This window comes from Cebus imitator, unplaced genomic scaffold (genome assembly GCF_001604975.1).
Source record: "Cebus imitator isolate Cc_AM_T3 unplaced genomic scaffold, Cebus_imitator-1.0 Scaffold73, whole genome shotgun sequence".
Classification (NCBI taxonomy): Eukaryota; Metazoa; Chordata; class Mammalia; order Primates; family Cebidae; genus Cebus; species Cebus imitator.
In genome coordinates, this window is record NW_016107388.1 from 6,694,330 (window position 1) to 6,707,094 (window position 12,765).

Below are 12,765 nucleotides of genomic sequence, written 5' to 3' on the forward strand. Positions count from 1 at the left end.
TTGAGACGGAGTTTCACTCATGTTACCCAGGCTGGAGTGCAATGGCGCGATCTCGGCTCACCGCAACCTCCGCCTCCTGGGTTCAGGCAATTCTCCTGCCTCAGCCTCCTGAGTAGCTTGGATTACAGGCATGCACCACCGTGCCCAGCTAATTTTTTGCATTTTTGGTAGAGACGGGGTTTCACCATGTTGACCAGGATGGTCTCGATCTCTTGACCTCGTGATCCACCGGCCTCGGCCTCCCAAAGTGCTGGGATTACAGGCTTGAGCCACCGCGCCCGACCGATTGATGACTTATTAAATTAAGTGCCACCACTAATTGTTTTACATTTTGTATTGACAGAGACTCTCCTTAACCAAACTTTACACAGGTTCCTCCAAGCTCTCCTTTTGATTAGGCCTTGTCATTTGGGACTTGTGTTCAGCCTGTCTGGCTCAATTTTAACAAGAATCCTTCTAAGTCCATTAGTTTTGTTTGTTTGTTGTTTTTTTTGGAGGGTGGGGGGGTTTTTGAGATTGGGTGTCACTTTGTCACCCAGGCTGGAGTGCAGTGGTGCAGTCATGGCTCACTGCAGCCCCAACTTCCCTGGCTGAAGCAATCCCCTTACCTTAGCCTCCTGAATAGCTGGGACCACAGGTATGCATCACCACATCTGCTTGATTTTTTTTAAATTTTTTGTGGAGATAGTGATCTTGCCTTGTTGCCCAGGCTGGTCTGGAACTCGTGGGTACAAGCAGTTTTTCCCACCTCAGCCTCCCAAAGTGCTAGAATTACAGGTGTGAGCCACTGCACCAGCCTACACCTTAGTTTTAACAAGAATCCGTTTAGCAAGAGTCTTCCCACCCTTAGTATCTGATCACTCTGGCCCGCCCTCAGCAAGAGTCCTGTTGGTATAGCAATAATCTCCCCAACCTGGATATCTCTTCTTAGTAATTTTCCATCTGCTGACCGTGCCCCCTACATTCTGCCCATTGGCTATCTGCAGCTGTCTTTGCTGTATTTGAAGTTGAACAGAATTCCCTTCTCCTGTTGCCATTATTTTTTTTTCTTTTTTGAGACAGAGTCTCACTCTGTCGCCCAGGCTGGAATGCAGTGGCATGATCTTGGCTCACTGCAACCTCTGCCTCCTGGGTTCAAGCAATTCTCGTGCCTTAGCCTCTTAAGTAGCTGGCATCACAAGAGTGCACCACCATACCCGGCTAATTTCTGTATTTTCAGCCGAGTTGGTGTTTTACCTTGTTGGCCAGGCTGGTCTCAAACTCCTGACCTCAAGTGATCCACCTGCTTTGGCCTCCCAAAATGCTGGGATTACATGTGTGAGCCACCATGTCCGGCTACCATTATGTTGATTCCTATCATGATTCTCCTAAATAAAGCCTTTCTTTACCATTTTAACAAGTGTCAGAATAACTTTTCTTTTAAAAAAATTTTTTTTCATTTAGGCCTTTCAGCAGCCCCCTGAGGTATGTCTTGTTATCTTCACTTTACTCAAGTAAAAAATTGAGTCTTGGCTGAGTGTGATGGCTCACGCCTGTAATCCAAGCACTTCAGGAGGCTGAGAAGGGCAAATCACTTGAGCCCAGGAGTTGAAGACCAGTCTGGGCAACATGGCAAAACACCATCTCTACTAAAAATAGAAAAAATTATCCAGGCATGTGGGGCACCCCTGTAGTCCCAGCTATTCTGGAAGCTGAGGTAGGAGGATCACCTGAGTTTGGGAGGTCGAGGCTGCAGTGAGCCATAATCATACCACTGTACCCAATCTGGGTGACAGAATGAGACCCTATCTCAAAGAGTGTCTGTAGTGGCCTAAAAAAAATCACATAGCCAGTAAATGGCAGCCTTGGAATTCATGTATGACATGAGAGCCTTTCTATTACGCTACCAGTTGGCATAAAACATGAGTTTATTGAATCTCCCTCATCAAGGTATTTAAGTAGTCTAAAGTCACTAGAACCACTGGTGTCCTGTTAACATACTTTAGCATTAATATAGATTCATGGAGATAGAGGACGATTCTGGAAACTTAAGAGCCCACCTCTGATCATACTCATGTGACAGTGTCTGGTGGTGATCTCCAGTCTTTCACATATGATGCAACAAAATTATTTGCTGTGTTTTCCCCCCAACAGATTCCTGAGCCAGAATTTAAAAGAGTGGTGACCTTATAGACAGCATATCTGTCTGGTTTTACAAAAATCAACTGTGTGGCCTTGGGCAAGTCATATAGTTCTGTGATCCCCTTTGAACACTTTCAGAAAGGACTTCCTTTCCCTTTTACTACTTGAAAATGAAGCTGATTCAGTTTCTTTGCAAAAGAGGAATTGCTACTTGTACTTTAGAGATTTCCAAGAACCTTTTACTCAGCTTTTATTTCAGCTGCCCAAGTGTGAGGTGCTGTAGTAGAAAGATGACTTAGGCATCGTAGTGATGATTGCTGTTTTCAGCGATATGAGGATGAGCATTCAGGTGGCTGCTTAGTCAGGACTCTAAGGAGAGCGGTATCTTGATGGGAATCAGGTTAGGTCTCCTGCTCTACAATTCAAGTCAGCAGTTAAGGTTTATTTAGTCCTTCCGTGTGCCAGGTCCAGAAATTACGAGAGATCCTGTCTCTATTTTTTAGGTTATCAGTTCATCCAGAGTCATTATGCTCTGTGGATTAAGTTACACTGATCAAACTCAAAGACTACTTTATAGAGAATACTTAGCAAGTATAATGGAAATTCTTCAAATGCCAAGCATTAGAAATACTTCATTGCTGTTGATGAGTGCTCTTGGAGATACTTGAAAGTTTTTTTTTGTTTGTTTGTTTGTTTGTTTTTGAGACGAAGTTTCACTCTTGTTACCCAGGCTGGAGTGCAATGGCGCGATCTCGGCTCACCGCAACCTCCGCCTCCTGGGTTCAGGCAATTCTCCTGCCTCAGCCTCCTGAGTAGCTGGGATTACAGGCACACGCCACCATGCCCAGCTGAATTTTTGTATTTTTAGTAGAGACGGGGTTTCACCATGTTGACCAGGATGGTCTCAATCTCTTGACCTTGTGATCCACCCACCTCAGCCTCCCAGAAAGTTTTAAGAAACAGTTTTCATAAAAATTTAAGGGCTGGTATTCTTTTGTTGCTGATCTTTCTGCCATCAGTAGCTTTGGAACATACTAGTAATAACCTTGGACATCTGACTTACCTCTCATCCATGAATAAAGGTCTTTCTGCCGCTTTCTCAGGACCAGGCCTGTTAAGTTGGGCCTATCCTCCAGAGGCTTACAGGCTAGCACTGTGGTGGGACCAAGAAGCTCACTAGAAGAAAGTACTGGGCTCTGTGTAGAAGATGCAGGCCAAGGAAGGAAAGTCACCTTGCAGTCAGTGGCAGCCAAGGCTACATGCTGAATTCATGGCTCACAGTATGATTGGGTACCGATGCTACTTTTTGGAAGTGCCCTCTTTCTAAAAAAGAAGAGAGAGAGAATATAAGTTATGAAATATAAAAAGTTGAGAAGATTTCTCAGCTTGTACCTCCAGAAAATAATACACAATTGAATTTGAATCAAAATGACTTTTAAAACACTTGTTTGATTGCCATCTTTCAATTTCATTGAATTTAATCTTTTTGAACTGAAAAGTGTGTTTACATTACAAATAATTTCATATGTATTCTTTTCTCTTTTTTATTGAGACAGAGTCTTGCTCTGTTGCCCAGGCTGGAGTGCAGTGGTAACCTCTGCCTCCCAGGTTCAAGCAGTTCTCATGCCTCAGCCTCCCAAGTAGGGACTACAGGCGCACACCACCACACCCAGCTAATTTTCGTATTTTTAATAGAGACAGGGTTTCACCATGTGTGCCAGACTGGTCTCAAATTTCTAGCCTCAAGTGATTCACCCATCTCAGCCTCCTAAAGTGCTAGGATTATAGGCATGAGCCACTATACCTGGCATGGTCTTTATTTATTTATTTATTTTTGAGACAGAGACTCGCTCTGCTTCCCAGGCTGGAGTGCAGTGGCTTACTATAGCCTCAGCCTCCTGGGCTCAAGTGATTCTCCCAGCTCAGCATCCCATGTAGCTAGAACCATAGATGTGCACTACTACCCCTGGCTAATTTTTTTTTATTTTTTGTAGAGCTGGGGTCTGTTATTTTGCTCCGTCTGGTTTCAAACTCCTGGCCTCAAGCAGTCCTTCCTCTTCCACCTCCCAAGCTGCTGGGATTATAAGTGTGAGCCACCGTGCCTGGCCCACACAAATTCTTCAAATTTAGAAATTAGAACTACATTCTAAGTTCAAAATTAGCTACCATGCCTGGCTAATTTTTGTAGAGATGGTCTCACTGGACTCGAGCGATCTGCCCACCTCGGCCTCCCAAAGTGTTGAGATTACAGGTGTGAGCCACTGTGCCTGGCCAGAATCCCTTACTCTTATAGAGGCCACATTCTAAGTTTCATATGCTTACATTCTGTAGGATGACCTTGCACAACCTGGGTCCGTCTGATGTTTCGTCATGAATAGTCAGGTCATGCCTTAGCAGGAATGCCACAAATGATGCTGTGCCTAGCTCTGTTGTGGCCTCAGGAGGCACTTTTTGTAGATGGTATACCACCATGGGTAATGTTGCCAGGTTTTCTACTATAAAGTCACCGTGGTTTCTTTTGTATTCGGTATTTTGTGGGAGCATATTCCGGTGTTAAATTAGCATCCTATTTTCCAGTAAACCAACAAACCTTGGCCTTCATTGATAACTTCTACCTGAATCAGCTACCTCTGTGAAAATGCCAAGTAGTGGTTCTTGTCTCCTTCGCTCCTACTGCATTTATTAGGTAGCATTCTGTAAAGAACGCTTTCCCTTCTTTTTCTCCCCATATTCATTTGTTTATGTTAACATGGAATCTAGATTGTTAGTTTACTCACAGGTTATATTCCATTGTTAACATTAATTTGGTGCTCGTATTGTCCCTGATTTGGCCAGTGGGAAACTCTTTGAAGTGGCTCCGATGTCCTTTTGGTATTTCTAGTGTTCTTTGAGTGCTTCCTAACCTTCTGGCATGAGATGACCCAGGTTTATCTTTTACAGTCCATGCTCCAACCTGGAATTGTCATTTCTCCAAGGCAGCTTAGTTTCTTTAGTGGAAAATAGTATTTAGAAACCAAAACCTGGGTGCACATTGTGCTCGTTGCTCCTGTGTCCTCTTAGTAAAGAGAGTTAAGGTCTATATGTGTGTTTTATAAACGGACATGAGCGTGTCTGTGTGTGTATACATACACACACACATATGTAACACTTTTAAAATTTTTATGTCTGCTGTGTATATAAACTTAAATGCCATGGGTTGATAACAATACTTCTAATTTGGCCCAATACCTGAGAGTTCTTTCTGGCCTTCCTTCCTATCAAATGATGTCTTGAGCCCACCTTGTTTTTAAATAACCTTCTTCATTTCTATTAAAAATAAAAATAGAAAACAAAATTTTTAATTTAAAAAAATTAAAAGCAAAATCTCACTTTTTTTTAAGTGTTCTATTAGGTTTATTTTGGTAATGCTCAGACCATGTCTACTATTCACAATGGATATTTTGTCTTTAGCAAATGGATTAGGGTGTGCATGTTGATTTGTATGTGTATAAGCTAAATCTTTCCACTGTTATTTTATTTTATAGTCACAACAAAATTTACAGAACAGCCCATTGTTTATGTTTCATACGGAATATCAGATTCTTCCCCCAATGTCCAGGAGAAATGACCTTTTTTTTTTTTTTTGAGATAAAGTTTTGCTCTTGTTGCCCAGGCTGGAGTGCAGTGGCATGATCTCAGGTCCCTGCAACCTCTGCCTCCTGGGTTTAATCAATTCTCCTGCCTCAGCCTCTCATGTAGCTGGGATTACAGGCACCTGCCACCATGCCTGGCTAATTTTTGTGTTCTTAGTGGAGACAGGGGGTTTCATCATGTTGGCCAAGCTGGTCTCATCCTCTTGATCTCAGCCTCCCAAAGTGCTGGGATTACAGGTGTGAGCCACTGTGCCCGGCCTTAATTTTAATAACTAGTAGTTATAGTAATAAATGCTATAATAAATGCTAAGTGTGTTAGGCATTATGCTAAATATTTTACATATACTGTCAGTTGTTACAACAGCTCTGTGAGAACTGTATTAATTGCTTCTACATTATATTATAGGTGAGGAAAGCATATTAACAAATTGCTTTTCTGTTTCATAAGCTTTTTAATCTATGATGGCTTGAGATTTCTTTCCCTCTAAGCGTATGGCTTAATTCATTTCAATATGAACTGTTTAATCTGCTTCACAGGGATCGAAAATTGTACAATTTGGGATTAAAAGGCTATTACATCAGAGACAGTGGCAACAATTCAGGTAATCTAGTATACAGTTATATAACACTTTTTTGCTGAAATTAGTCATAATATTGTGTTAATTTATGTATGTTAAAATATTGTATTGATTTTTTAGCATAAAATATAAATGCCAATTCTGTAATCATAGACAATTTTTATTTTTTTAATAACATGGTTCTGGAATGTCTGTGAAAGCAGATCTTTTCTTTTTCTATAGCTCCTGTGATGACTTAATATACCCCCTTTTGCCCTGTGTAGTGTTCCTTCCCGAGTAGCCCCCGTTAGATAAGAGCAACCTGGAATGTGAAGCTTTGAAAAGTAGAGAATATGTGGTTTCAGGCTGGGCGTGGTGACGCATTCCTGTAATCCCAGAACTTTGGGAGGCCAAGGCAAGCAGATCACTTGAGGTCAGGAGTACAAGACCACCCTGGCTAACATGGTGAAATCCTGTCTCTACTAAAAATACAAAAATTATCCAGGTGTGGTAGTTGGCACCTGTAATCCCAGCTACTCAGGAGACTGAGGCAAGAGAATCCCTTGAACCCAGGAGGCAGAGTTTGCAGTGAGCCAAGATTGCACCACTGCACTCCAGCCTGGGCAACAGAATGAGACACCATCTCCAATTTAGAATATGTGGTTTCATCATCGGAAGTGTATTATGTAGGTAAATGCTACAGGATAAAAATTCCAGGTTAGCATCTATAGTCTTTTGCCTGAAGTAAAGAGACTGTCATGTTGGTTAACTTTCCCAAATAACAAATATAATTTATACTGTACATTGAGCCTCACTTTGGTCTCTCCAACTTCTCTACTGCATTTGTCCTTCCACATAGACCTTTTGTGTTTCTAGACATGGAGAAAATCATAGCATGGAGTTAGAAGCCAAAGTCAGCCCAAGTACAGTGTCATAGTTACCTTTGGAAATCCTTTAACTCTCACAGGATGGAACAAATTACTGTTTCTTCGGTTGATCACTGGATAGAATGTTTGGTTTGTGTTTCAGTGCAGTGCTATACAAATAAAGCTTCTATAAACACCATGTTCCCTGAGCATAAGAAAATATGCATACTGTGAAAACGTAAAACTTAACTTACTAATTTTCCCCGTGCTTAGCTTACTAATTTTCCCCGTGTTGCTGTCTCCTGAGGTTTCATTTATTGAATGGAATAGTGAGTGCATTCCCCTTCATTATTTAGAAAGATGTCTTCCTCCCTCTTTTGGTAGAATTTGTGCATGTGAGATTTCTCTCTTATCAGCTTCCTTTTGGCTATGTGAGATTTACTGTTCTGTTGCCTGAGATCATCAAGCTGGAGTGTACTCCAATGCTAATTGAGTGTGCTAATATGTAAAATGATTTTTGTTATCTCACATTTTAAATAGTTAATAGAGCACTTGAATGAGATATGTTCAATTAGTGGCATAATTACTATTAGATAACCAAATTAGGATAAAATAAAACTTACTTTGTTGTAATAAATGGTTTTTCTATAAGAATTAGACTCAGAGAGCTTGAAAAAAAATCCTCCAGTTCAGTGGATTTCAACCCTTTCTCTTTTTTGGAGAGAGCGAGTGTCTGGCTCTGTTGCCCAGGTGCCAATTACGTAAGCATTTTTCTCACCTCAGCCTCCCAAGTAGTGGGGACGACAGGCACCATCACCCCAGGGTAATTTATTTATTTATTTATTTTTGTAGAGACGGGCCCTCACTATGTTTCTCAGGCTTGTTTCAAACTCCTGGCCTCAAGCAGCCTCCCAAAATGCTGGAATTAGAGTCATAAGCCACGGTGCCCAGACTCCTCACCCCTCATGTTAATAATTCCTAAAGTAACTTCACAAATCATGATTTTTAAATCCACTGATTTTGTTCAGTAATTTTGCAGATAAAGAATGTGAACATCTGGCCGGGCATCGTGGCTCATGCCTGTAATCCCAGCATTTTGAGAGGCCAAGTGGCCAGATTGCCTGAGGTTGGGAGTTCGAGACCAGCCCAACCAACGTGGAGAAACCCTGTCTCTAATAAAAATACAAAATTAGCCAGACGTGGTGGCACATGCCTATAATCCCAGCTATTTGGGAGGCTGAGACAGGAGAATCACTTGAACCTGGGAGGCAGAGATTGCGGTGAGCCAAGATCACGCCATTGCACTGCAGCCTGGGCAGCAAGAGCAAAACTCCTTCTCAAAAAAAAAAGGAATGTGAATATATAAGTATTTTTTCCACAGAGCAGCATTACATGGCCCTATTCTCCCTCCTTTCTATCCACAGTCTTTTGCACAATGCCCAACACAGAGCAGATGCTCAATAAGAGTAAGTTAAATGGGTAGCTGGATGAGTAGTGGCAGGCAGAGCCCAACGAGAAATTGTCTCTTGATTCTTCATTGGTTTTTTTTGTTGCTAGTCCACATTACCATCATTTGGTTTTGTTTTTAGATTTGTTTTTGGGTTTTTTGTTTGTTTGTTTGTTTGTTTGTTTCCTTTTTTGAGATGGGGTTTCACTCTCTCACCCAGACTGGTTTGCAGTGGCACAGTCTTGGCTCACTGCAGCTTCTGCCTCTCAGGTTCAAGCAGTTCTCCTGCCTCAGCCCCCCAAGTAGCTGGGATTACAGGCACCCACCACCATGCCTAGCTAATTTTTGTATATTTGGTAGAGACGGGGTTTCACCATGTTAGACAGGCTGGTCTCAAACTCCTGACCTCACGTGATCTGCCTACCTTAGCCTCCCGAAGTGCTGGGATTACAGACGTGAGCCACCATGCCTAGCATACCATCAGTTGTGGGGGGTTTTCTTTTTTTTTCCTTTAAAAATGGTAACATTTGTAGGCCAGGCAATGTGGCGTGCAACTGTAATCCTAGCTTCTTGTGAGGCTGAGGCAAGAGGACTGAATGAGCCCAGGAGTTCAAAGCTTTTTAGTGCATTATGATCACACCTGTAAATAATCATTATATTCCAACCTGGGCAGTATTGTGAGACTCCATCTCTAAAAAATTTTTTAAATGTAACATTTGCATACCTTTATTTTGGGTATGTCCTGTAATCAGTCACTCTGCATCTTAGGTTCTTTAAAATGAGAATAAGAAAACCTGCCTCTTAAGTTTTCCTAAAAACTAAGCTAATAAATGTTGTCTATAGGAGACCAGGCGACAGAAGAGGAGGAGGAAGGTGGTTATTCCTGTGGTACTGCAGAATCACATGACAGCAAGGGTATAGACCTAGATGAAAATGAGCTTGATTCTGAGGCCGAACTCATGAGAAGTATGGGATTGCCACTTCAGTTTGGTAGGATATCTGCACATAAGAATTTTGAGGTAAATATTAATTAACTTTTATTCTATCTCTTGGTTTGTTTTTTTTTTTTAATAAAATATTGCAAAGAATTACTTTTATCAGATTAAATGCATTCACGATCGGTGCTTTCTGCCTCTTTTTAAGTGTACATATTTATTTATAAATTAACTAGAACTGCAAGTTATAATATGTCCCATGTGTGACTGTTTCTCCTCTTGGAAACTTAGATAGTAAATCACTTTTCTGTGGAGCTAAAAACCCACAGACTTTGAGAGTATTTTGTTTAATTTACTGTCAAAATAGATGTGGATTCTACTTTCTTTTATAGTTTATGAAGTGCATTTTATATTCAAGTTATTTATCTGATGTAGGTATCTATGAATACTAGAAATAAAGTTAAAATAAAAAAGAAAAAGAAAAAACATCAAAAGAAATACTTAGATGAAATTATGCAAGAATCTTGGAAAAAAGAATATGAAGAGGATGACATTTTGGCTTCAGATGATCCATCTTCAGTTGAACAGTGTGAGAACACCAGAAGATGTAAACTTCAAAGCAAAAAAGACACTGACGTGGAAAATCGTCCTGTTGAAAACACATTATCTCCAAAGCTAGAAATTACAGAGAAATGGGAAAAGTATTGGAATGAATATGGAGGAGGATTGTTGTGGCAAGGTTGGCAAGAAAAACATCCAGATCAAGCACTGTCTTCTGAACCTTGGAACTTTCCTGATACAAAGGAAGAATGGGAGCAACATTATAGTCAACTTTATTGGTATTATTTGGAACAGTTTCAGTATTGGGAAGCTCAGGGTTGGACTTTTGATGCCGTGCAAAGCTGTGATACAGATTCTTATACATCTAAAACAGAAGCTGACAACAAGAAAGATGAAAATTGCATGAAAGTTGACATAATAGTATCTTTTCCATCGACACCTATTACAGTTGATAATGACAGCTCTGGTACAAATGATAAGGATCATAGTGAAATACTTAATGGAATTAGTAACATAAAACTGAATTCAGAGGAAGTAGAACAGAGCCAGCTAGATTCCTTTATAAGTCATGATGGTCATCAACAGCCAAGTGAAGTTAGTTGCAGAAGAGAGTACCCTGCATCCAGCCAAAGTGAACCATGTAACGGAGGAACCAATGAGGAAAGCAACTTATCAGGAAATAGAAGCACAGACCCAGCAGCTCAGGGTAAGATTAACCAAGATTTATTCTGCCATGTAATGGTTAGCAAAATGAATTTATTTAGCAAAATAACTACTACTAATCCTTTATTGTAGAGTTAAATAATATCAACTACATTTCATATCATAATGAAATGATTTAATCCATCCTATTTTTATATCACAAGTTATATGTTACCCTTTTAATAAGAATATTTGCATACAGTTCTCTAAAATATTATTCCTTCCTCTTGTACTTTGGTGGCTAATGAAGGAAAACTTGGAATCTCTTGAGAAATCTAATTTAGAGTGAGCTTGGAACTTCCAATTTTCCAGAGCAAATGAGTTTATAAGAGGCATGTTAGAAAGCAATCAAGGGCCGGGCACGGTGACTCACGCCTATAAATCCAGCCCTTTGGGAGGCCGAGGTGGGCAGATCACCTGAGGTCGGGAGTTTAAGACCAGCCCGACCAACATGGAGAAACCCCATCTCTACTGAAAATACAAAAAGAAATTAGCCGGGCACGGTGGTACACGCCTGTAATCCCAGCTACTTGGGAGGCTGAGTCAGGAGAATCGCTTGAACCCAGGAGACAGAGGTTGTGGCGAGCTGAGATCTAGCCATTGCACTCCAGCCTGGGCAACAAGAGGGAAAGTCTGTCTCAAAAAAACAAAAAAAAAAAAAAGAAAGAAAGAAAGAAAAGAGAGAGAGAGAGAAAGCTATCAAGAACATATGTTTGACATTAGGCAAACATGAGTCATATGGAATTCACTTAGGACAAATGAAGTCTTGCTGTGAAAAAAGATCTGAACGGGGCACAATATTAATTTATAACTGGAGTGGTTAATTTCAGGATTCTCATCAGTAAAATATCCAGAATGAGGAACTTTGTTGATTCCTGAATGACTGAAAAACGAAAAAAAAACCTCATTGTGCAAACTGGTGTCACTCAGGACTAGAGAATGCCAATGAGAAGTGTTTGGAAAGAAGTTAATCAGAGTAGGGTGGGATGAGAATGCTTATGTTTGTCTGCTTTGCATTGCTGTAAGGAATACCTGAGACAGAGGAATGTATAAAGAAAAGAGGTTTATTTTGGCTCATAGCTTTGCAGGCTGTACAGGAAGCATAGCCTCAGCATCAGCTCCTGGTGAGGGTCTCTGGAAACTTCCAGTCATGGTAGAAGGTAGAAGGGGAGCAGGGATGCCACATGACTAGAGAGAGAGCAAGGCGGGGGGGCGGGGAGGAGTGTCCCAGGCTTTTGTTAGCAATCAGATAGATATTGCAGTAATTTATTACCATGGGGAGGCACCAAGCCATTCATGAGGGATCTGCCCCATGACCCAAACACTTCCCACCAGACTCCACTTCCAACATTAGGGATCACGTTTAAACATGAGTTTTAGAGGGGACAAACATCCAAACCATATCATTGCTCTTGCTAGGGAATAGGGTTCTGTCAATCGACCCAATTAATGATACCAGGAAAATAGGAGAGGAGGAAATTTCTGTGACATCTGAATATCCTGAAATTTTGGCATCCTGGTGTTACATACTGGAGACGTCTTTTTTCTCAGCCTTACTCCTTTGTGAAACAAATGGTTTTGACCTTTTACTTAACAATCGGATTTGCTTCGCTTCTCTCAGATTGCTAATAATACTTCATCTAGCTGAGAGTTTCTAAAGAGCTCTGTCAACTTGCTTTTTTCTCTATATGATTCTTAGAGTGGAGCTCACCTCAGTACAGTATTCTCATTCCTTCATGTTTTGGTGTTACTTTTATCCTTCTTTATCTTTCTTTTTGAGATTGAGTCTCTGTTACCCAGACTGGAGTGCAGTGGCACTATCTTAGCTCACTGCAACCTCTACCTCCCAGGCTCAAGCAATTCTCCTGCCCCGGCCTCCTGAGTAGCTGGGACTACGGCATGTGCCACCACATCCAGTTAATTTTTTTTTTTTTTTTTTTTTTT

General features: G+C 41.0%; 1 protein-coding gene across 3 annotated transcripts in view; it reads left to right on the top strand.

Annotated features, from left to right (window-relative positions):
• Positions 1-12,765, top strand: part of TGS1 (trimethylguanosine synthase 1) — a 57,262-nt gene that overhangs the window by 4,570 nt on the left and 39,927 nt on the right. For all 3 annotated transcript variants that reach the window (XM_017531801.2, XM_017531800.2, XM_017531802.2), the window contains exons 2-4: positions 6,291-6,355; positions 9,467-9,642; positions 9,994-10,825. In XM_017531801.2, coding sequence (XP_017387290.1) covers positions 6,291-6,355; positions 9,467-9,642; positions 9,994-10,825 — 1,073 coding nt within the window. The remainder of the gene's footprint in view (positions 1-6,290; positions 6,356-9,466; positions 9,643-9,993; positions 10,826-12,765) is intronic.